Source organism: Lipotes vexillifer, unplaced genomic scaffold, assembly GCF_000442215.2.
Source record: "Lipotes vexillifer unplaced genomic scaffold, Lipotes_vexillifer_v1.1 scaffold86, whole genome shotgun sequence".
Classification (NCBI taxonomy): Eukaryota; Metazoa; Chordata; class Mammalia; order Artiodactyla; family Lipotidae; genus Lipotes; species Lipotes vexillifer.
In genome coordinates this window covers 1,421,726-1,446,783 of record NW_006785406.1, presented here as the reverse complement: position 1 = coordinate 1,446,783, position 25,058 = coordinate 1,421,726, and the positions used below count along the sequence as shown (strand labels likewise).

General features: G+C 39.2%; 2 protein-coding genes across 3 annotated transcripts in view; one reads left to right on the top strand and one right to left on the bottom strand.

The window, feature by feature from the left end:
* PCCB (propionyl-CoA carboxylase subunit beta) overlaps positions 1 to 3,011 on the top strand; it is a 111,719-nt gene extending 108,708 nt beyond the window's left edge. The window contains exons 16-18 of the mRNA XM_007457568.1: positions 351 to 449; positions 1,280 to 1,379; positions 2,416 to 3,011. Of these exons, the coding sequence (XP_007457630.1) occupies positions 351 to 449; positions 1,280 to 1,379; positions 2,416 to 2,537 (321 nt within the window). The 3' untranslated portion in view covers positions 2,538 to 3,011. The remainder of the gene's footprint in view (positions 1 to 350; positions 450 to 1,279; positions 1,380 to 2,415) is intronic.
* Positions 3,012 to 6,692: 3,681 nt separating this feature from the next.
* Positions 6,693 to 25,058, bottom strand: part of STAG1 (STAG1 cohesin complex component) — a 459,794-nt gene continuing 441,428 nt past the window's right edge. Inside the window, exons 27-34 of one of the 2 annotated variants that reach the window (XM_007457539.1) lie at positions 22,274 to 22,422; positions 21,384 to 21,512; positions 17,286 to 17,491; positions 13,350 to 13,524; positions 11,057 to 11,167; positions 10,389 to 10,503; positions 8,819 to 8,899; positions 6,693 to 8,731 (exon numbers count right to left, since the gene is read on the bottom strand). In XM_007457539.1, the coding sequence (XP_007457601.1) occupies positions 8,708 to 8,731; positions 8,819 to 8,899; positions 10,389 to 10,503; positions 11,057 to 11,167; positions 13,350 to 13,524; positions 17,286 to 17,491; positions 21,384 to 21,512; positions 22,274 to 22,422 (990 nt within the window). In that variant the 3' untranslated portion in view covers positions 6,693 to 8,707. The remainder of the gene's footprint in view (positions 8,732 to 8,818; positions 8,900 to 10,388; positions 10,504 to 11,056; positions 11,168 to 13,349; positions 13,525 to 17,285; positions 17,492 to 21,383; positions 21,513 to 22,273; positions 22,423 to 25,058) is intronic. The other variant, XM_007457540.1, reaches the window with a different exon arrangement.

The window sequence follows — 25,058 nt, the reverse complement described above, 5'->3', positions numbered from 1 at the left end:
TTCAGCAGCGCTGGAGGGAGACTATGCCTCGCTCCCCTTAAAAAGCTCTGGAGGACAGCACAGCGTGGACAGCCCTGCAGACATGCCCTGCAGAGGTGTCCCTGGTCATCGGGGAACTGAAAGCAGCAGTGGGAAAAAGCAGCCGGGAAAGACTGTGACCATGAACGGTGAAAGGCCTGTGGGCTGCGCCCTTGTGCTCTGGCTCCCTGGCCTCACAGACACTGGGTCTTTAGCAGCCCAGGAGGGCTCTTCTTGCTTTCTGTCCTCATTTTGCTTGGCTTCCTGGGGTCTTGTAGGGATGTGACATGGGTGACTCAGGCACTAACATTCAGCATTTGGGTCTGTTCTAGGCCTATGGTGGCGCTTACGATGTCATGAGCTCCAAGCACCTTTGTGGTGACACCAACTATGCCTGGCCCACAGCAGAGATTGCAGTCATGGGAGCAAAGGTGAGGCCCCCTGGCTTTCCCTTCTGCGTCTGGGAAATGTTGGAGAGGGGCCAGGGCTCCAGGGAGTTGGGGTCTAGACCCTGGCAAGCCTGCCTCTTGCCCTTACTTCAGGCCTGTGCCGCCGTCTCCGTGCCCGGGTGGGAGGAGCCTAGAGTGGGTTTTGAGACGTCAGTAAAGGGGAGAGGGCTGAGTCAGCTGAGCTGGCCTTCGGAGGACTGGACGTTTCCCCTGGCCCCAAGCTGCTGACTTAGGGCAGGTGCTTCCTGTTGCTGAGCCTGCTCCCCACTCCTTTCCTGCTTCAGAACAGCTGTTGCAGCTGAACCAGGTAACTCCCGTGCCCCCGCCTCTCCAAGCTGACTTTCAAGGGTTCTGACGTGAAGGCTCATCTTTCAGTCCTCATTTTTCTACCTTTGCATTTCAGTCTTTCCACCTCCGGCCATTGAATTGTGTGCTCAGGGCTCAGAATCACAAAAAAGGAAAACAGCAGTCTGCTTCCCTCAATGAGGGAACTGTGGATTTAACAGTGAAAACTGGGCCGAATATCTTGGCCTCAGAGAAGGATAAATGCAGTTGGGAGAGAGCAGGATAGAATCTGGGGAGGCAAACACCTGGCTTAGCCTGGGCTGCTCGTCATTGGGGCCACAGCTGAGCATCCATCACAGCCCTTGGAGTCATGGAGGTCAACTCCAGGCACCTGGAGCTGGCAGTTGTCTCTGGTACACTTTGATTTACCAGGACACTGGCAACCATGCCCATGATGATGAGCTGAGGGAGGCCTGCCCAGGTCTCCAGGGGCCTCCAGGGGCATTCACTAACTCCTCTTGTTACAGGGCGCTGTGGAGATCATCTTCAAAGGGCACGAGAATGTGGAGGCCGCTCAGGCAGAGTACATCGAGAAGTTTGCCAACCCTTTTCCTGCAGCCGTAAGAGGTAGGGCCTGTGGTGGGGAGGGCAGCTCTGTTCATTTGTTGGGTCACTTGCTTCTTATTTTACTCCAGAAAGTCTGCCTTTGTCCTTCCAGTTTAATCTGGAGACTAGTGAGGGCTGGCTTGTCCCTGAGCAGTCATCACTTAAAGATGCTGCTTTGTCACCAGAATCAAAACAACATTGCTGAAATGGCTGAATCTCTTAGCGTTGTTCCAGTCACCCTAGTGCTGTGAAAAATCTACCCAAAATAAAGTGACTTAAAACCACCACCTTTTGTTTTGTTGTTTTGTTTTGTTTTGTTTTCCCTCATAGTTCTGAGGGTTAGCAGTTTGGTCTGGGCTGAGCTGGGTGCTCTTCTGCTGGCTGGGCCTGGGATCAGTCATGCAGCTGTGTCATCTGGCAGTCTGACTGGGGCTAGTCCACGATGGCCTCACTCACATGGCTGGTGCTGGCTGTCAGGTAGACTATCTGTCCACATGGTTTATTATTCTTAGGGAGGCTAGTCCACACTGCTTTACATGGTGTCCTGAGGGCAAGAGGGAGAGCAGGGAAGCTGCAGGGTGCCTTGAGGCCTAGGTTTGGAAGTTGCAGTGTTACTTTTGCCACATTCTGTTGGCCAAGGCAAGTTACAAGGCCAGCTGAAGAAATACAGTCCATTTCCTGATGGGAGGAGTGGCATAGTAACATTGCAGAGGCGTTTATGTACAGGATGGGAGGAATTGTTGTAGTGATTTAAAAAAAATAAAAGTGCACTTTCTTAATTGGATTCCCTGTTGAATTCATCTTGGTAGGGAGAGGGTCACATTTTCCTTTTCTTGCTGAGTGTTCCTAGGCCAGAAGTTTGGGACCTGCCAGAGGAACAGGGGGCTCCTGGGATCAGGGGAAGGTTCACAGAACCCAGCTCCTCTTGTGTCAGGTTGGGCCCTGCTCACACTGTTGGCCGCAGAAGATAGTGCCCTGGCTGAGCACCATGTGGTGTTGGATGGGTGGCAGCATCTGGGGCTGCAGATGATCTTCTTCCTTTTCTGTGCTTCCCCAGGGTTTGTGGATGACATCATCCAGCCTTCCTCTACACGTGCCCGAATCTGCTGTGACCTGGATGTCTTGGCCAGCAAGAAGGTACAGCGCCCATGGAGGAAACATGCAAATATTCCATTGTAAATGTACCAAGGGTAATTACTACCTGGCCATTTGCACCCATCCCTGCCTTTTGCAGTCATGAAACCTGGGAATCTAAATACCAGTAATAACTTGGTTAAGTTTATTAAATTCTAGAAAGATTTCATTTGTGCCTTCCTATAAAATTGTTTTATTAAAAATCCCAGCAGTTTTGGGGCATAAATCTTATTTTTTTTGTGGTAAAAATCTGAAAAATCAAAAAAACTAAAGAAAACACTATAGTATTCACTTAGAGCTGACCCTTATTTGACACCTCTGTGTATTGTTTTCCTTTCTTTTCCCAAGAATTAATTTTTTTTTCTCTAAAGGTGAGATAATAAGCTTTTAGGGTGAAGTACTTGTCTGCTTAGGCTTTTAGTTTTCTTACTTTTAAATAATATAAGTTAAATGATATGTCCTATCCTTTCAATTCCTTCAGGAATTGTTGAGGATTAAAGGAGATGTTTGTAATTGTGTGTGTGTGTGTGTGTGTGTGTGTGTGTGTGTGTGTGTGTGTCTACCAGAATAGATGCTCAGTAAGGCATGTACCCTATATTAATTTCTTACCCTATATTAACTTCTTTCCAGAAGCATGTTCTCACATTTTAAAAAACTTATTTTGGAAAATTTCTAACCTGTGGAAATGTTGCAAGAGTTGTATACCCTTCACCTAGATTACCCAGTTCTTAACATTTTCTACATTTGCTTCATCTTTTATATAAATATATAATTACTATTTCTACTGACCTATTTGAGAGTAAGTTACAGAATCATGACCTTTTGTCCCCCCAAATGTCAATGCTTATTTCATATGAAACAAGGCTCATTGTCTTACATAGTCTTTAATGACATTGACATTTTTGAAGCATGTTCACCAATTATTTTGTAGAATGTCCCTCAATTTGGGTTTGTCTGATTGTTTACAGACATTTAGATCCAGGTAGGAGTAATACACAAGAGTGTTCTTTCCTTGTATTACATTAGGAAACATGTTAGGTTTTTCTATTTTTGATGAAATTGAGTCTGATCAGCATTCTTTAAGCCTGTCAGCACACTTTCATCCACTACTTTTTAGTATCCATTATGATTCTTGCCTCAATCAGCTGTTCTATGTTGGTGGTAAAATACTGTATTTCTAACCCTATCATTATATCCACAAGGAAAGAAGAAAGAGCTTTCTCTTCTTTAAGTTTTTAGTATCAATTTAGATGCATAAATTATTTTCTCATTTTTAAACATTTTTTCCTGAAATAATATATTTTTACTATGCTATCACCCTATCAAATTTTCAAACGCACATTATACTAGTTTATTGAGAATCATATTATTATTCATAACTGAAATCTGGGCTTAGTACATAGTAGGTGTTTCATAAATGTTTTAGTGAATGAATATATTCAATCATTCAATCAAGAAAAAAGAGAGACTGATGAGTTCTTTAAAAATTTAATGTTAACTTATTTTGATGCTCAGAATTTCGTGATACGGCCAGAGGGGCGCTCTTTCAGGCTGGTTCCTCAGTCCTTTTGCTATGTCACAATAATTTTTTGTGCACTTCCTTATTTTTTGAACCAGGTTCATCTTATATTTGCCTCGCCCAGCTGCGGATTCAGTGGTTTCTCTAAGAGCCCTGGTTTCTTTTAGTAGATGAAATTTAGAAGCAAACATATGGCCTGAAACATATTTTTGTCTTCCTAACTAGGTGGTTAGTTCCTAGGGGGCAGAGATGTTTGGACAGAGGCTCCTTGTACTTCTCTTTGGCACCAGCAGTAAGACTGTAAGCCATTGGAGCTGGGAAAGGAGTGGTGGCAGACTCCTGGTCTTTTTTTTTTTTTTTTTTGGTAGGTGGGCCTCTCACTGCTGCGGCCCCTCCCGTTGCGGAGCACAGGCTCCAGACGCACAGGCTCAGCGGCCATGGCCCACGGGCCCAGCCGCTCCGCGGCACGCGGGATGTTCCCGGACCGGGGCACGAACCCGCGCCCCCTGCATCGGCAGGCGGACTCCCAGCCACTGCGCCACCAGGGAAGCCCCTCCTGGTCTTTTAGAGGACTCCTGGCTAAGGAAGACCCATGCAGGTTGGTTGGTATGTGGCTCAATAGCTTAAAGTTGCTTGGCCAATCCAATTTCTGGAGTCTGCCAACCTAGGATTTGGCCCATCTGAAAACCAAGCTGGTGGTGGAGACACGGAGCTGCAAGATCTTGGAAGCTCTGTCAAGTAGACCAGCCTCAGTGTATTGCAGAGCAGCAGTTAGTTTTCTCATCAGCTGCTCTTAGGAATGCCTTTCCCAACTGTGGTCGTCTTAAAGGGACAGGAAAAATGCTGAATCTTGTAACCAGAGAGGACTTGGGTGTACTGAGTGGAGCGCTGGCAAATGTGTGTTTAGACCGAGAGCAGATAATACAGCGAGTTGTGGTGGAAGTAGGAGGCTCTGTGAGTGTCCTGCTATAATTGTCCCTGCCCTAAGTATGTAAACTGATTTGTCCTGAACCACAGAGCTAATGAGTGGTGAAGCTGGGATTTGAACCCAGGCAGTACTGTCTGAATCCCAAAGGGTTGGAGTGAGAAAGGTGGTGGTCTGCTCCACTTGGGATTGTATCAACCCAAAGAGCTACTAAATTTGGAAAACTTTCCTACCTTATGCATGATGGCATCTTTTTGAGTTGCTGGAATAATGGGAGTACACACACCCATGAGCAGCCTTCCAGTGCTTGTTTGTGTAAAGTCTTTCCAGCTTCTCTTCTGACCACGTCTTGGTCTCCCCAGCCCAATTCTCTGCTTCTGGATGCACTGATGCTTTTTGCTGGCACTTGAGATGTGGTTTGCCCAGTCAGAGAAGCCTGTGAAGGACACTCACCCAGTACACTGACTTAACACCCTTGATGGAGTTGTTGAATCAACAGACTCCACCTGTTTGACAGATGTGAACTTTAAGTCCTTCTGGTTTCAAAGGATTTCTGGAGAGCTGTGGCTTTATTATATATATTTTAGTGAAACTACAGGTCCTCATGCTCTTGCTTCCCTGTCAGCATGGGATCTCCACCATTCCAAGCAGAAGCTGTGGCTACTTAGTGGGCAGAGCCTCAGTCTGGGGCCTGTGTGGAATCCAGCCAGCACATTTGGGCAGATGTGGCAGCCTTAGTAGGTAGGTACTGACCATGTCCCTACTGTCCTGGTGATGAGAAATGCCTCATTTGTGTGTCCTTGGGAGCAGAAATCTATCCTTCAAGACGTGATGCCCAGTGTAGACCCCTACAGAGCGAGGCACTTAGGAGAGCATGGATGGAACCTTACCTGAGTTTGGTCTGATATGTGGAGTCTGAGCAGGCACTAAACCTTTGTTTCCCATGAAGACACTGCTCCTTGTTTGATAGATTCTTTTCTGAGAGCAGGGCCAATAAAGAGTCACAGTCAAGTCACATCTGGGAGGTTTGCAAGCTTGTCCGAAGGTAGAGTCACACATGGGCAAAACCCTGGTCTAATCTCATAAGCACATAACCTTCAAGATGAGCTGCTAGAGATCCGTCCTCATCACCTTCCCTCCTGGGCTGCCTGGAGAGCTCACCTGCCGATTTATCCCCTGCATTCCTGCCTCTTCTGCACAGCCATCTTAGGCCATCTAATGAACACAGCCCAAAGAAAACAGTCAGGCCCATAAAGTATAGGATACGGTTTTGTTCAGAGTGACACCTGGCAGCAATGTCAAGAGAAACCCTCACTTCAGCAGCCATGTAGAACACAAGTGATCTTTACAGGGCACTGCTATAGGGGGCAACCGTGCAGAAGTGCTGGGTCTGGATCTCAGGTGGGGGAAGGACCCAGGCTTCAGACCAGTTGATAATCCTTGAATGCCTCTTCCAAAATGCAGCCCACAAGAGGCTTCCTCTTGAATCACAGACCACTTGGCCTAGCTAGTCTCTCATTCTCTCCAAGGAAATACAAAGAATGAAAGAAAACTGATGAGCTAGTCCTAAGATTCTGCTTGCTTAAAAAAGTAAAGCCTCATTGATATAGGAATTTTGCTATCATTTAACAAATGATCTGAAAGAGCAAACTCTGTTTTTGGTAAAAAGGGAAAGCTTCATCATTCTGTCGACAGGACAAGAAATCACCTCTTTAAAGCTTTACCTAGTAGGAACAATAGGATGACTACCACAAGCCTGATTTTGAATAGTTTATTAAAGGAAAGGTGAAGCATCAGTTTCAAATTGTACAAAAGGAAAAAAACCTCATATTGCAAATGTACAATTTACAGAATTACTAGCAAAACCAATCAAGGAGACACTGAAAATACAAAAATTCGATTGACTTCAAACTGAACTGGAAACCCATTGGAGTCGATATTACGCCTTTTCTGTTGCACGGTAGTCCACAATTCTAAGTCGGCATCTGTTTGTTTTCCACGTGAAACTGTCAAGCCAAGGATCAATCTGTGCAGGTGCCAGGGCACTTCCCAGCCTGCTCCCTGGCCAGAACCACAGGCGGGCAGGGCTGGCGTGGTGGACAGTCCAATCATCCCCGCCCCTTCACTTCCAGTGAAACCCACATTTCTGGAGGAAAGCGAGACCCCAGCCCCAACTGGAGCCCAGGAATTGCTCAATTAGCAGATAAAACATTTTTGGTGACCAAGTTTTTTTCAGAACTGTACAAATGTTGAGAAAAGTTTGTCTGTTTACTAAAAGGATGAATAAAATAATCCATTTTGCTTTCCCACATAGTCAGTCACTGGGTGCACAGATTTTTTTTTTTTTTAATGCTTTTGTTTTTTGGTAAAAAGGGAAAGCCTCATCACTCTGTTGCAGCTACTTTACTTTAAAAACCAGCCCAGAAACAGCTGTGAATGGATTGGTTTGGAAGTTCTGAGGCTTACTTTAAAAATCAGAAAGGAAGAAAGTGGGCTTTTTAAAATAACAGTAGCAGCAAGTCATAAAAGTCTAAGCAGAATGTAACTCTAAACCATTAAAGGCTGTCCTGAAGATTCATAATTTCTTTCCCCCAAAGAATTATCCTTAATATGCACATTTAACACTGAAATGTTGCTGTATTTCAAGGTAAGCTTAAGAACTTCACCCTCTAAGCACAGACTTCTATGCAGCACAGACTTCTATAATCGGTAAACTTAATTCACAAAATTAGTGCATAAGGGTATTAAGTGCATGGGAAGTAGACACGGTTATGTTACACTTAAAATTACGTTTGAATGGCAAAGGAGTTCTTCATGATTATCTTTTTAAGAAAATGGAAGTCCATGTAACTTGAATTTGGCAGGGTATGAACTAAGTGGTAAAAACAGCAAACTGATAACTTGAGAACCATTTTTGTTTTACTGAGAATACTTTATTTGCTGGTAGAAGTTGCTAAAAATGCACAGAACAAATACCAATAGAAAATGTACTGTATTTGAATCTCCCTAATCTATATAAAATGAATGGTGTACAGCATCTGTTGGAAAAATGGCTGCTTGGACATGTCTTATTTTATGCCCCCTTATAAATAAAAATAAACCTTTTTATTCAAGAGTATATAAAATCGGGGAATTCATATCCATGTCCACAGAGGGTGTATGGTTTTTGGCAGAGATGCACTGTCAGAGTTTCATCTTAGCTTGTCAGTATTCTGCTCCTCCATATTTCTGTATTCCACAAGGTCCAACCAAATCCAGTGAGCTCCAAAACACTCTTCGGCAATTAGGATGAGCTGCTTTACTCATAGGCTTAATAAAAATGGTTAGCTTTTAAAACATAAAAAGGCAAAATGTTAAAACGGTTTTTAAATTGTACAACAGGAAAATAAAGTTAAAAATATTTTTTTTTTACTCAATGCTGAGCTTTCATAAAACAGGTGTATTACAGTGTTTATCTTGACAGCTGTTTTAAAAATTTAAAATTTCTTCCTCCCTCCAGAAAAACACACACATCTGTATTGGGATAAGTCCAATAATAGGACACAAATGATTTTTCAGGTCAGTCTTTCTGAGGTGACATTCACCAACATTCTCTTGGGTAATTTACATGCTCCTCTTCTGTCACTGCAAAAAGGGATTGACCTCAATCATTTGATTAAAAAACAAATCAGATCACATCAAAAGTGTTTTTTTCCCCATACAAGCTATCACAGTATATAGGCCTCTAGCTCTAAATAATAGAGTTCCAGATTTGTAAATTTTCTTCAGACTTCAGAACATAGGCATTCCAAATCCCTAGAAAAAGTGAAACACATTGATTAAATTCATGCATAAACAAGACCCAGAAACCATAATAAAGAACAGTAATAATTTAACATTTACTGAATCGTCTTCTATGATAGCTGCAGAATCAAAGAAATCTGGCCTCAGCTCAGCTCTCTCTCGCCGATTTCTTGATGGGGGCTGGAAAGAGAAGCCAGATACTTAATTTTTTCCTGAGATACATTACATTAAGACAATGAACTGTGATAATCAGCTAGTATTTCTAATAGTATCATAAATATAAAGAACTGTTAAGGGTCAATTTGAAAGGAAAAGAATCTGGCTTTTACAGGAGCATACATTAAAGAAAAATGTAACAGTATTTGGCTTTTAATTATCACTTAGATAAAAAAAGGCTTTCAAATTACAATGAATGTGTAAATGCATATAAATAATTTTTGGGCCTATAAACAAAGAACATACCTCTCAATCATGGAATAATTATAAGATTGATCAAACACTAGGTGACAAAACTTCACTAAATTCCCCAAAGCAGGTAGATGGAGAGCTACTGATGGGTGGGTTGAGGGAGGTTACAGATTGGATATGGTCTCATTTACATTTCTTACCAAACCTTTTCATTATGGAAAATTCAGAACATACAAAGCAGAATGCTGTGGGGTAAATTATGTCCCCCAAATTAGTATGTTGAACTCCTAACCCCTAGACCACAGAATGTGACCATATGTGGAGACAGGGCATTTAAAGAGGTAAGTAAAAGGAGATCGTATGGGTGGGTTCTAATCCAATGTGATCCATGTTCTTATAAGAAGAGGAGACACGCACAGAGGAAAGATCATGTGAAGACAAAGGGAGAAGATGGCCATCTACAAGTCAAGGAGAGAGGCCTCAGAATGAAGTCAATCTTGCTGACACCTTGCTCTTTGACGTCTAGCCTCCAGAACTGTGAGAAAATACATTTCTGTTGAAGCCACCCAGTCAATGGTATTTGTTATGGCAGTCTAGCAAATTAATACATAGAGAAAGCAGTATGATCAACTCCCATACACCGATCACCCAGCTTAAACAATTTTCAAACATTTGGCCAATCTTGTTCCATTGAATTCCTGTTTTTTTCTTCATGTCATTTCACCTATGACTACTTCAGTATGTATGTATCTCTTAACAGACGGAAACTTTTAAAAAACATAACCACCATGTATTACTATTTCTGACAAAGAAAATTTATTAATATCACCTACACTTAGTCCATATTCAGATTTCCTTATTTTAAACATGTCTCTTCACATTGAACAAATAAGGTCCATATTCTGCATTTGGTTGCTATGTTGGAGTGCAGTGTACACAGACTCCAATTTAAAGTACAAGAGGCCAGATGAACATGCTATACTGAAAGATCTAGTGTAAGCTGTTTTTCATGAAGGTAATAAGGAGCCAGTTCCTGTTATTGCCAGAATTGAAAATCTGACTGCTTTGAAAACAGGCTTGAAAAACATAAGCTCATCCAAATGCCCACAAGTGCTACAAGCGCCACACGGGCCCTGCCCACTGTTGGTCAATGTTACCTCCTCCTCCTCTTCCTCTCTCAGTGTTCTGAAAACAAGAGCATCATCTTACACCAACACCTTCACATATTTTAACAGAAGAAAAATGTATTGAACTTCCTTACCAGGTCAATAACCATAGTATCTTCAAATTCTTCATTCATATCTTCTAACTGACTCCGGGATGACATCATTACATCTTCAAAGATGGGCTCAGCATCTTCCTCCATTAGACCCCGACTGATACAGAAAAAGCACAGTCAGAAAGCTGTTCAGACTGATAGAACCTGGAGTTCTGGCTCTTACACTGGGTCTTCTAACCAATGAAAGCACACCTTCCAATTACAACCAGTAGACTGCACAAATTATGATACTGAACTCTAAGGTAATTAAGAATCATTCATTTGGTTAACTCAAGAGTTCATCTCAACTCATCAGAAAGAAGTATAATTTAAATGCAGTAACAATATTACTAGCTAGCTATGTGTCAATTCCCACAGAACTCTTAAGTGATCGGTGCCATTATTACCCCAAATTTACAAATGAGGAACCAGAGGCACAGAGGTTTTAGAGTTTATCCAAGGCCACACGGCTGGCAAGTGGCACACTAGGATTTAAATGCTGAAAGCCTCAAGCACCCATGTCCTCCATTCCTATCCTGCGCTGCACAGCATATCCTAAATTATGATTTTAACTCCTCTTCTAATACCAAACATCAGAGAAACCCAAGTCGTTACACAAAATGACCATCACACAGTGATCATGTTCTTGTGACACTTGATGTAACACTTACACGGCATGCCTTACTCCAGTTCTCACTTTCATGTAGTTCATTCCTGTTCTGTCCTTCCGATTTAAGTCTTCTAATTTCGGCTGGCCTAACCAAGAGATCTGCATCTGAGGACTAAGAGAGGGTACTATTATTCATTTTGTGGCAGCAGATGAGGAATTTAGGTAATCAGTCTCATGCTAAAACGGCCATAGTTGGTTGGCCTAATCCCCATGTGAGGAGAGTTAGCTGGATTTATTCCAGGGTCAAGGTTGAGATCATTATCAAAGGACCTGTCTTTGCAGAAATGGCAGTAAACTGGAGATCCCTAGGTCTCCAAGAGAAGCTGGCTGTGGAGGCTAGTTGTTAGGTGTGAAGGCAATCAGAATATGTCACCCCAAAATATGCTTCTTTGAGATAATGACTGTTTTGAACTGAAGGCAATTAAGAAGTAGTAAAGCACAGAAAAAGTTCCCCCTTTTCTGCCTAAAGGCAGGAAATAAATTCTCCTTTTACTGGAGGCAGACTCTTATCAGCCCAGAGATGGCAGCAGAGGAACGTGCAAACAAACCCTGTTAAACGAATGCTTATCTTCCTAGGTAAGATGAGGACTACCTAGCCCTAGTTGGACTACCCCAGTCCAAACTCATTTGTCTTGTCATTTCTTCACAATTTATTGTTTCTTTGTCTAAAAGGCTTAAAAGCTTCCCGCTCTGGTCACTTCTTTAGGTCTTCATTCTCTTGTGAAGGCTCCCATGTACATGTAAAAATTTAATAAAATGTGTATGCTTTTCTCCTGTTAATCTGTCTTTGTCAGTTAAATCTTTAGACCCAGCCAGGGGCCCTAAGAAGGTTGAGGAAAACTTTTTCCTCCCCCACAGGTGCTTAAATTATCAGCTTCTTTCCCCAAATCCCTGCTAAACAAGAGCACTTCTCACACTTCTGTATCCAGCTGCTGCCCTACTTACAAGTGTTCCTAGCTGCACACTCAGTCCCCTAAGGGACAGGAATGATGCTGGCTTCGTGGCTCAGAGCTCTCCAGAGTTGAACAAGGGAGGTTAGATCACATTTTTTCTCAGTCCTTCTGAGGAAGTTTGGAGTCAGGTACATGCTGAGCCAAATCTTCACCTGTACTCTATCCTTACTGGCACGTGGACACTTGCATAAAATCAACATGACTCTTAGAATGGAAACTTGAACGATTTTTGGTAGCTAAAATCTGCCGCATAAAGTTCTCTCAAAGCAGCTGTCTTTATATCATGTTAGGCTGCCACCTTGATTCAACCTATAAATCTATAGCAGGAAAAAGACGACAGACCACAGCCAGGAGGGAATGACATGGTAAGGTCAGGGAAGCAAGGCTCCAATAAGGAGGATACCCGCCCCCCCGCCCCGTCCCCCAGTAGGAAATGGAGTGGGAGTGCTGGTCATAAGGCAAACTACCCTCTAAGATGGCCCAGTTATGCAGTGGATGACAAAGATGATCCTTTCAGCTTTGAAGAAGGCAGATCCTCAGACCAAAGATTCCTTTTGAAAACTCAGGATCTGAATTCTTGTAACACTGCCCCTTTCTATTTTCAGCCTGCTAAATTGAGTTCTAGTGAGAATTCTCTTATCCATCAGAGTAATTCACAGCATTACTCTAATATGAACAGAAACACAAGTGAGGAGCTTAGAGACTTTCAAAGTTGAATGGAAAATAACAAAGAAAAAGTTAAGGTTTTCAAAGCAAAAGTCATGCCATCACCCTGCCTTTTCCAAGATTTTCAGAGCCGTGGTACTAGAAAACAGTTTAATCGCTAGTGTGGTAAAAAGTAAGAGCTTGATTATCCTACAGAAAGGACCGCTGTTCTCAGAATTTATCACTGCTTTAACAATTCTTAATCTATGAACAGTTCAAGTTTAAAATATAAACTTAACCAAGACAAAGTACTATTAATTAAATGGCTGATAAAAGTAATAGTCTACTTGGTGTTCAGACTAGGAACAACCTTAGCAGAGACTCTTCTAGGCTCTCTCGCCAAGGAAGTAAACCTGCATGTGTTCTTGGCAAATCTCTGAGAAGAAACAGACCTGCCCAATGAATCTGCAAATTCCAAATGAAATCAGCACTTAGTAAGACAACATGCATCTATAGGTCTCTGGACTTTGAGGAACTGAGATCCACAAGTGTTTTCAGAGTTATTATACATCTTCTAATATAAGTTATTTAAACTCTATTTGTGGTTTGAGAAAACAATAGGCTCAGATGAAATAATTTTTCTTACTTTAACAGTTGCAGGTTTTATGCCAAGAAAACAACGTTTTTACTACTTACTTGTGTAAAAAGTCAGGTTCAGAACCATGTTCAGACTCAGGCTCCTGAATCTGCTCTCCCATGGGCCGGCTATTCTCTCGCAGAACAGTGGAAGTGAGCTGTGGTGCTGGCAGGGGGCCAGGAGTCTGAATCATGGTGTCAGTCCTGTTCAGCCACGTGTTATCCAGACTTTCATCTGTAAAATTCCAGTTAATGAGTGTCACAGAATGTCATGGGTGGAATGAACTCTGGTAGAAGTTATAGCATAGATTTAAAGAGCATGGCTCTGGAGTAGACTGCCTAGGTTTGAATTCCAGTTATACCACTCACTTGTGTGACTTTGTATAAGCTATTAAATTTCCAAAATTCAGTCTGCTCATATACAAAAGGCGATATTGGTAACTGACCTCATTGAGTTGCAAGGCTTAAATAAGGTAATGTATGTAAACATCAAATGTTAGCTATCCTACATTATCATCTCTTCCAAGTCTCTCCATCCGTATAGAAGGGGAAGAATGTGGCCAGCCAGAGAGACCCCTCTAACCTTCCTTTTGCTCAAGCAATAAAAGGCCTATTTACTAGGTCTTAGAGGGGCCCCAGGCAGCAGCACTTAAAATCTGGCTGGCCTTTACTGAGAAATCAGCAAATCCTGTTACACAATTAGGCACTGGTCACCAGAGAACTCACTCTTTGGCCAGGTTATACTTGCGGGGCTGGATTGAGAGACTCACTGATTTCATGCCTCTAACTTCTACCTCTTTAGAAAAGTCTCTGATCACCCCACTCAGCCCCCACTTACCATTCTTTTTTAGCTTCTAGAGGAAACAAAATGATTCTTGCTCACTTAGGGCTCAATTATACACTGTCCTGAATTGGCAGGTGATCTGTCATGTGTATATGTTATCTCTGTAGTTAGATTTAAGTTTCTTCAAGAGACCAGGCACTATTTTTTCCTTCTTCTAAAGATCATTTATAAAGATTTGAACAGATTAAATTACTATTTATAGCATTATTTGCACATCTAAATCCTGATAAAATACTACATAATTATAAAGTTCTACCTACAAAATTCTAAATTACAGTTGACCTTTGAACAATACGGTTTGAACAGCATGGGCCCACTTAAACGCAGATTTTTAAAAATAAGTATGTACTCCAGTACTACACGATCCACAGTTGGCTGAATCCACGGATGCGGAATCAAGTACATGGACTGTAAAGTTAGATATGGATTTTCAACTCCATAGGTGGTTGGTGCCCCTAATGCTCCCCCTCACCCCACTGTTCTAGGTCAACTGCATTTTCTTGATGTGGGAAGACTTAAAAAATAGTATTACTGCTATGTGTTTCCTTCTGAAGAATTTAAATCACAAAATGTAGTATGAATCCCATTGTTTTTCCTCTCCCAATAAGTCTCAGAGACATGTGCATGTGAGGCTCCTCCTTTGCTATCAAGCATTCTCTCTCTCTCAGTGTATTCTCCAGTTTCTAAAATTTTGTCAGACACATGTATGTTCTGGATAGGCTTTTCTGTTCCTGGAAATACCTACCTATTGTCTGGTTAAGGTCATTCCACTGATCTAAAGCTCACTACTGAATCTCTTCAGCAAAGATATGTTACATCTTCTTTTATTCATACCACTTTTCATTCAACATTTAATTCAAAACTTTTATTCTCTGCTGCACTTAAAATTTTATGATCATAGGAATGGTTTCATTTAGGTTCTTAACCTGGTAAACCATCTTTCAGCTTTCTACTACATGTCATCTTTTCCAGAAAAAATTTCCCTGATTCATTATGAGTTTGGTCACTCCCTGTATGTTTCCAAAGAACCTTTTTGGCCCATCAGAGCCCTCATCACGCTGAACTGAAATTGCCTGCTTCTCTGTCTCCCTTTCTTCACTGGGAATTAATACCCAATCTCCAGCATCTAGTACAGTTCTTAGGAAGGTGCTTGGTAAAGACTTACTGAATAAAAGAGTAACTTCAGGAAGAACTCACTCTTCTTGAAGAGATCCTCCTAACCCTCAAGATTCCTCAATGAAAACACTTCTTGCAAAGCTCTCTCATGTTCATTCCAAACAGATGAAACTCTGTTGCTTAAGGGTTCTGGACATGTAACTTACCTTAGTTACTTGGTAAATTTGAAACTGATACAGAGCAAGTTTTCTTTTTTGCAATTTAATGATTACCAAATTAGGTTATCTGGTCCATATATGCTTCTCCGTCCTGAGGACGATAATACTAACTGCTCCATTAATGTATAGATAAATGGTTATCTAAATTCTCTAAGCCTTTGGTTTCTTCTGTGTAAAACCTGGATAATACTGTTGAACTCAATTGATTTATAAAACATCTATACAGCATTTATTATGTGCCAGGGACTGACCTAAGTGCTTTACAAACATTAGTCAAATGATTAAGTGATGTAATGCACGTAAAACACATTCTTGGTATAGCAAGGATTTGATGAACTCTGGCTAAGATGACCATTACATCTAAGAAAAGCTGTGAGCAGAAAAAAAATACAGATAGAGGAATAGATGTGGGGTGCCCTGATAAAAAGGCTGCTCTAGAAGACATTTCCAAAAGGAAATGACTGGCATCCTTCTTTAGAGAACAGTTCAGGATCCTATACTATAAAGACAGGGTTCTGTATTTTCATTTTCTGGGCCAAAAAGATTTTAAGCCCCAAAGCTGAAACTTGAAAGGTAATCTTAAACTTTACCATCAAGTCTGTAAATATTTTCAAATCTTTTATTCTCTTCGAAATATACATTCAGCCTAATCTACTGACTGATGCAAGAAAAGGGGCATTACTATATGATGACAACAGCAGCTAACATTTATCAAATGCTGCCTATGTGCCAAGCACTGTGCTAAGTAATCACTGTGTGTGTGCTAAGTTTTTTGGGGGAAGTATCTAATTTAATATTCACAATAGCTAACAGGACAGATACTCAGATCATCCTTCATCTGATCAGTGATTGAAGCTTAGAGAGGTTCAGTAACATGCTCAAAGGTTACACAGCTGAAAAATGAGAAAGCCAGGTCTGAATTCTAGAACTCTGAATTTAGAGTTTGTGCTCTTCATGAATAGTTAATACTGCCTCACCAATGATGAAAGAAACATTAGACTTAAATTCTAATTAATTTTGCTACAGATTTCAGCAAAGTTTTTGATGAGTCACTATTTTTAGGCAGCAGAGGTAAACAGAAGTTTGTGAACAGGGGCAACAGAGCATGATTCAGGTCACTGTCCTCTTGCTTTGGAGAGATTTTATTAGGAGAAGCATGGAGATGCAGCAAGATTATCTGAAGAAATAAGCATTTTTACTTTGAGTTTTCTTAGTTTAAGACTAATGCTTTGTTTAATAAAGCAATCTTTAGTCTTTTTGGATATAGGAATATCTATTATTGGTCGCATTTTCATGACAGTTCAACTCCCTGTTCCCCATAGCCTATGAGGGTTAAAAAACCAGATCTGGCCATCACTAATTTAATATACAAAAATAAATTATCCTACCAAGTGGTGGAAATGGAAAGTTGTTCTGGTATATTCATTGTGCTGCAGAGTTCCATCCTCAACTTACCAAAATCTCTCCTATATTAGGATACATTTTGATAGAATAACATCATGACTGTCTTATTTTAAATTTTAATGTATTAGAGATCTGTGGTAAGGGGATCAGTTTTATAAACCTTCCTGTCTCCTCTTTTTCTCTGTGCCTATCTTCCTCTGTGTTCAATGCTTTTTCAAGCTCTTTTTCCTTGACCTGCTTCTGTCCCGTTTTGTCTGTTACAACCTTTGTGGCTGAACCTCTCAGTGTATATAAAACATACAAGGAAATAATGTGCTTAACAGTATTATCTTGCTTCAACGGATTATTTACCACTTTATTTTTTTTGATACTATCAGGCACACTATTTGCCTCATAGTATAAAGGCACACTTACCTTCTACTCGTTTTTTGTGAAGTGGAGGTCGTCCTTTCTTATTCCTTACTGAGGAGGTTTTGCTGCTGCTACTTCCACTGTTCACAGACATTCTATCATCTTCACCTCCAGTGACTAACGAATTTCTATAGGAGATGAGTGGAAGCCATACATCCTCCCTCCTTTCCATCATCTGTTCCGTTAGGAATTTTTCTAGGTATGAGTGACTAGAAACACAAAAGAAGCAGTCATTTTTATGGAAGCAGTTCATGCATCACTTATTTTTTTTTTCATAACCTCAGGCTCTCTCTCTCTGAAGGTTCTGAAGAATCCTTAAGGACACACATTAAACTATTAAAAGTGGTTACCTTTAGAAAGAGAGGGATTGAGAATTTAAGGTTTTGCTTCACAAATTCCTGGAATACTTTTTTTTTTTTTTTTGCGGTACATGGGCCGCTTACTGTCGTGGCCTCTCCTGCTGCGGAGCACAGGCTCTGGACGCGCAGGCTCAGCGGCCATGGCTCACAGGCCCAGCTGCTCCACGGCATGTGGGATCCTCCTGGACCGGGGCACGAACCCATGTCCCCTGCATTGGCAGGCGGACTCCCAACCACTGCGCCACCAGGGATGCCCCTCTGGAATACTTTTAAACAAGCAAATGTATTACTAAGGGTGTATGTCTATTTCTTCCTTTACTCCTTTCTTTGTTTTTAAATATCAATGTTTAAAAAAAAAAATCAGAAGTCTGGCTCAAAAAGGTTACTGAATTTTCTTTTAAAGTGTTCAAACCAGGGCAGGATTTCTAGAATGGTGGCGTGAGGAGCTTGGCATACGCTCTCCCCAGCAAAACAACCTTTTTGGTGTTGGTTGTTGATAGTGGGGGAGGCTATGCACGTGTAGAGGCAGGGGGTCTATGGGATGGCAACTCTCTGTACCTTCTCCTCATGTTTGCTATGAACCTAAAACTGCTCTAAAAATTAAAGTTAAAATAAATAACATAAATAAATTAAATCACATGTTTTCCTGTTAGTCTGGAAGACTGTTCATGGCCCAAGACTGCCCTTCTCAGGAGCAATCAGAGAGGGACCTTCTAAGCTGCCGGTCCCCTGGCTGACCATGGGGCAAAGTAAATACCCTGAACTGTGACAGCAACTTTCAAAAGCCACACCCACATCCAATAGTAAAAATCTAACTTGCTAAGGAGGTTTAAGCACAACCTTTGATTAATAAGGGGCTGACACAGGCTAAATAATAAAAAACAAGGGAAAAAAAGATCTGAGTAGGGACAGCAGAGGCTGCATACTGCAAGAGAACAGACCTCACAGAGTTTGTTACTCCAAATAAATGACCAAGCAACCAACAACATCTATCTCTAGGAGGATAAAGAATGAATATCAAGAGTAGCTAAATTATTATTTTACAATGTATCACATATGCAATATATCACCTAAAATGGTCAGTTTGCAACAAAAAATTATGAGACAAAGAAACAGGGAAATGTAATCCATATGTAGGAAAAGAACCCCCAAGCAACAGAAACTTGGCCCACAACTGCAAAGCAATTATTATACATATGTTCAAAGAACTAAAGAAAACCATGTCTAAAGAATTAAAAGTATAATAACACTATCTCTCATTAAATAGAGAACATGAATAAGAAGATAGAAATATAAAAAAAAGAATCAAATGGAAATTCTGCAGTACAATGGAAATTAAAAAGTCACTAAAGGTGCTCAACAGATCTGAGCGGGCAGAAGAGAAATCAGTAATCTTGAACATGTATTAACAGAGATTATGTAATCTGAAGAGCAGAGAGAAAAAAAAATGAAGAAAAATGAACAGTGCCTGGAGAGAAATGTGGGATTCATTAAGTACACTGACATGTATAATGGGAGTACCAGGAGAAGAAAGGTGTAGAAATAAATTTGAAGAAATATGGCTAATCACTTCCAAATTTGGTGAAAAACATGAATCTACACATTTTCAAAGCTCAACAAAGTCCAAGCAGGATAGATGCAAAGAGATCCACAACCAGATGTATCACAGTGAAAATGTTGAATGCCAAAGATTAAAAAAATCTTGAAAAGTAACAATAGTAAGAGAAAAGTAACTCATTACACACAAGGGAACTCCCAGTAAGTTTAATAGCTGACTTCTCATCAGACACAGTAAAGGCCAGAAGGAAGCAGGATAACATAGTCAATGTGCTGAAAGTAAAACGCTATCAACCCAAAATCTTGTATCTAGAAAACTATTTCAAAAATATTTCAAAGCTGAAGATGAAATAAAAACACTCAGATGAACAAGAGCTTAGAGAATTTGTTGCTGGCTTACTTGCTTTACAAGAAATACTAAAGGAAGTTCTTCAGGCTAAAAACAAATCAGAGAGTAATCTGAATTTACAGGAAAAAACAGAGTGCTGAAGGGAATTACCAGGTAGTCATAAAGGACAATATAATTGCATATATACTTATCCTATGTCCTTTTCACTGATTTTAAAAAGCAATTGTATAAAACTATGCATTGCTCTGTCACTGGAACAATAATATAGAAATGTGTATTTGATAATGTACACAAAAAAAGTGTGTGACAGCAAAGATGTATTAGAGTAAGGAAATGATAGCAGATGGTATTTCATACCCACAACTATGAAAATAACTAAAAAATATAATTAAAGATCTCTGAAGGAATTAAAATGTTACACTAGAAAATAGCCATTTAATATAAAAGAAGGCAATAAAAGAGGGAAAAAACAAAGGCACAGACATATAAAAAATAGAAATTATTATGGCAAAGATTGTTTCAAAAGAAAAAACATGATCTAACTACAGGCATGCCTCATTTTATTGTGCTTTGATTTACTGTGCTTTGCAGATACTACATTTTATACAAATTGAAGGTTTGCAGTAACTCTGCATTGTCAAGATGATGGTTAGCATTTTTAAGCAATAAAGTATTTTTTAATTAAGGTATGGACACTGTTTCTAAGACATCATGCCATTGCACACTTAACAGACTACAGTGGAGTGTAAATATAACTCTTCTATGCACTGAGACACCAAAAAATTCGGTGGTTTGCTTTACCTATTACAATATTTGCTTTCTTGTGGTGGTCTGGAAGTGAACCTTCAATATCTCTGAGGTATGCCTGTATATGCTGTCTACAAGAAACACACTTTAGATTCAAAGGCAAAAACGCAGAAAGTGAAAGGATGGAAAGCTATACCATGCAAATAGTAACTAAAATAGAGCTGGAGTGGTTACACTAGTATCAGACAAAACAGACTTCAAGAGAAAAATTACTAGGGACAGAGGAGGACATTTTATAGTGATAAGTAAGAGTCAATCCACCAGGAAGACATAACAATTATAAACATATATACAACTAACAACAGAGCCCCAAAATACACATGAAGTGAAAACTGAGAACTGAAAGGAGAAATAACAATTCAGTAAAAATAGTTGGAGACTTTAATACCCCACTTACAGTAATGGACAGAACAACTGAACAAAAGAAAATAGAAGACTTGAAGAGCATCCTAAAGAAAACTATAAGCGAAATGGACCTTCAATCTTCTTGAAACAAGTCAAAAACAAAATAAAACTAAAATATAATTAATATAAAAGGAAAGAAGAAAGTGTTCCACAATAGTTAAGCCAGTGTTCATAGATCTTTGAATTAGAGAATAAGAAATCATTTCCACTTGCAAATTCTAGGGTACTGAAAGGTAAACAATCAAAGAAAAACTATATAAAAGTTTGAAAGAAAATGATAGTCCCTTAAAATAGGGTTCCCCAACCCCCGGGGTCTGTTAGGAACCAGGCCGCACAGCAGGAGGTGCGTGGCGGGTGAGCAAGCGAAGCTTCATCTGCCGCTCCCCATAGCTCACATTACCACCTGAACCATTCCCCACCCCCATCCCCCATCCGTAGAAAAACTGTCTTCCACGAAACCGGTCCCTGGTGCCAAAAAGGTTGGGGACCGCTGCCCTAAAACAGCCTATCAGAGCCTAAGTTACCAAGAGTAATTATATCTAGATGATTTTTTTCAAAGATTGAACATTTAAAATTATAATAGTGTCATGATAAAAGCCACTTGTCCTGCAACGTGCAACTTACACAGTCTTTTTGTCTTGTCGAAGAAGCTTAGATGAAAATTCACTTAGTACTTCTAGGAAAGCCAGATTAGGAGGCGGATATTCTTGTCCTTTCTGGTTTTGGTATTTAAAGGCAAATTCTATGCCATCCCTGAAATAAAAGAAAATATTGTCTTATTTTTCCAAACAGCTAGTATAGTTCTTCAATGGGCTAGAATTTCAAAAATAGTTGGGAAGGCAGCAAAATCATCACTGAAGGTAGTAAAATCTGACAAATTCAAATGGTAAAATAATGTTAATTTGTATGACACAGTTGCATAATAATATTTAATTTTATTATTTACAGTGGAAAACAACTTATATTGTGAACATGTGTTTCACAACTTATATTGGGAAAAATAATAAGAAATAGCTAAACACCCACAAAGCTAAATTCCTGTGTAGCTTTTAGAGATAACAGAATACCCTGGAAAGATACTGAGATTGTTAGAAAATTTGGTTCTTAGAGTTGGTCATGGTACCAAGCAGGTGTCTGAGTTTTTGTAAGATACTTAAAATTGTCATTCAGTTTTTCATTATGAAATGAGGTTTCCATTATGAAATGAAGTTGCACAGTGCTTTTAAACCTATGTCTCCCACAACATTTTCTCGCCAACAGACCAGGTAAAAACATCCTGTTAAACTTTCCTTTCTATACTTTATAAGATGAAAAAATGTGTGAAATAAGTAACTATTTTTCAAATTAAAAATACCCTCCTGGTTGAGAATCACTAGATTAGACAACCTCTAAAGTTCTAGTAACTTGAAAATTCTAACATTTGTCACTTTAAAAATTGGTCATATAATAGTTGTTTCTGGTAAATTCCAGTAAACCAGACTGTATATAACAGAGTGTTTATTTAGCTCACTCACTTGTGAAGCGTGGCAACTGCTTCTCGTGTCTTGATCTGGTCCAATCCGAATGTAAGGGCAAAGCGACGTGCCAATTCTTTAATGCCACTTACATGGGCGGATGTCCTATCTAGGTTGGGACCTTGCTCTTGAACAAGTTCATTAAACAACTGGTAGAAAGAAAAAAAGAAGAGGAAAAAACCTATAGTTAAGAAATATTTATTTATTGTTAGAATAAGTAATATAATTTAAAAATATTTAAAAGCCATATGGTAAAATACATATTTCTCTCCTTATACTAACAGTAGCCACACTGTTCCCGTTCTCCAAGTCATCTACTATTTCTTGAGCTCATTTTCATGCTAGTTGTGTCATTAAATGCAAACCGAATTTCTTTTTTACCAAAAAGGAACACATTTTGGGTTGGGAAAAGGAAATATGTTTACAAAAATATACTATGTCTTCATAAACATCGATGTATTCTTTTTGTTGTTTTCACAGGAATGGTAATATATGAAATGGTAATATATGAAATACAGGGTTCAGAACTTTGTTTTTTCACTTATTACATCTTAGACAAGAACATTATGTAAAAGAAGACCATTAAGATATATGGGGTGATTTTTCCCACCCAATAACAAAATATACAAAAAAGTTCTTAAACTGAGTGAAGAGGTTTTATAATTACATAGACATTACATATATTGTATCAAAATAACAGAAACAAAACTCTGGAGTACTAAAAATGATGATTCTTGTCATCAAAGTCAGACATTTAGATTATCTGCCTTCCCTTCTATTATGAGAGATGGATAGCCCAAGCTTTCATCTAAAGCCACTCCCTGCTTATGTACTGAATCTCCCTGTCCTTTACCTACTTAGTGGTTTGGTCCTGAGCTACTGCTTTCTCCTGAGTCCATTAACTATTCCCTCTCTGTTAGATGCATGCACCTTAAAAATCAAGCAAACAACCTTAACTTCTTAATTCCATCTCCTCTGCCAGTTACCGACACGTTTTTCTCATTCTCTTTACACAAAGATCCTGAGTATTGTTTACATTTGTTTTCTTCTTCATCTCCCAATCTCTCAATACACTTTAATCACACCATTTCACTGAAATAGCTCTTATCTTCTATTAATTATGTTGTCTACCATTTTAGGTTTCTTTAGCAACAGACCAGCTTAAACTACTTAACTCTGCCATGACTAGAAACAGCAGTTCTTCCAGAGATTTTCAAATTTATACATAGATAATTGTTTATAAATTCTTAAACTTTAAAATGTTTTCACAGATAAATTGTAAACAATAGCCTTAAACTTTAAAATTTACATTTAAAATAAATTATAAAGAATATATTTCACTGTACGAATATCAAAGTAAAAGTTCTCTTTTCTCTTTCCCATTATATATCATTCTTCTCTCCAAAGATAATCAAGGTTAAAGTCTGAAATGTGACTAATTTAGACACATTAATATATTACATATATAAAGTTTTAACTTTTATATAAATGGTACTGTACAATATATTTTATCCTGAAACTTGCTATTTTTCACTTAATATTTTGTCTTAAAAATCGTTTAGCTACTTCAGAGTATCAGTTTATTTAACCATTCTTCTGTTGATGGACATTTAGACTATTTCCAATTTTGCAATATTACACAGAATGTTGCAGTACAACATCTTTCACATATACGTTTTTGTGCACACCTGCATGTATCTACATAGATACCTAAGTAGCAAAAGTACTGGTTTAAAAGGAATGTATACCTTAAATTTTGAAATATACTGCAAAATTATATTCGAAGAAGGTAAGAGCAATTGCTTTCACAAGGGACCTTTTCTTGCCACATCTTTAGCAACCATTGGTATTATCTATCATTTTCATGCCAGTCTATTTGGCAGTGATAAATGTCTCCTTGTTTCAATCTGTATTAAATTAATTATTAATTAAGTTATGCCTCTTTTCATGCGTTTATTGCTTTTTAAATTTTCCTCTTCTGAAAAGTGGCTTTTCATTTGCTCACTTTTCTACGGGATTTATTTACCTTTGATACTGATTTGTAGGATTTGCTATGTATGATTAAAAATATTTTCCCACAATCTCTGTTTTCTAAATTTTGTTCAGAGTGCTGGTTGATGTATAAATCTGTATAAGTATATATATATAAAATCAATTTTCTACATTGTGGCTTCTTTCCTTGAGGACTTCCCTACTCCAGAACATAAAAATATCCTTTTATTTTCTTATAAACTTTTAATTTTTAACATTTATATGTAATCCACCTAGTAGTTATTTTGGGTGCATGTTATGTAGGGCTATCACCTATTGAATAGGCCCGATCCTTTCCCCACTGACCTTTATCATAGGCTAAATATATACATACATACCTACAGCCATCCCCAACGCTCCCATCTCTACGTTAATACTAGGCATTTACTAGAAATCTTATTTAGGCAATACATGTGACATATTTTCTTCTTTGGATACTACTGTCGCCCCTTCCCTTATTAAATACTTTAAAAATGTATTTTTAAATTTTTTCTTGAAAAATGATTACTTTTAAAATATCCTATTTGGCATTTCATCTGGTCTAAGAATAGATCACATTAGGATTTCATCTATTTGAAATGTGAACTATAGGACTGTCTTCCCAAAGAAAATACACATAACACATCTTTGTACCAGAAAGTATCCATAGTAATGTATTAATGTAATGACCTAATTTAAATGAGGTAAGATACCTAGCACATAATAATAAGCACACGGAAGTGCTCAATAATATTAATTCTACTCTTCATCTCTT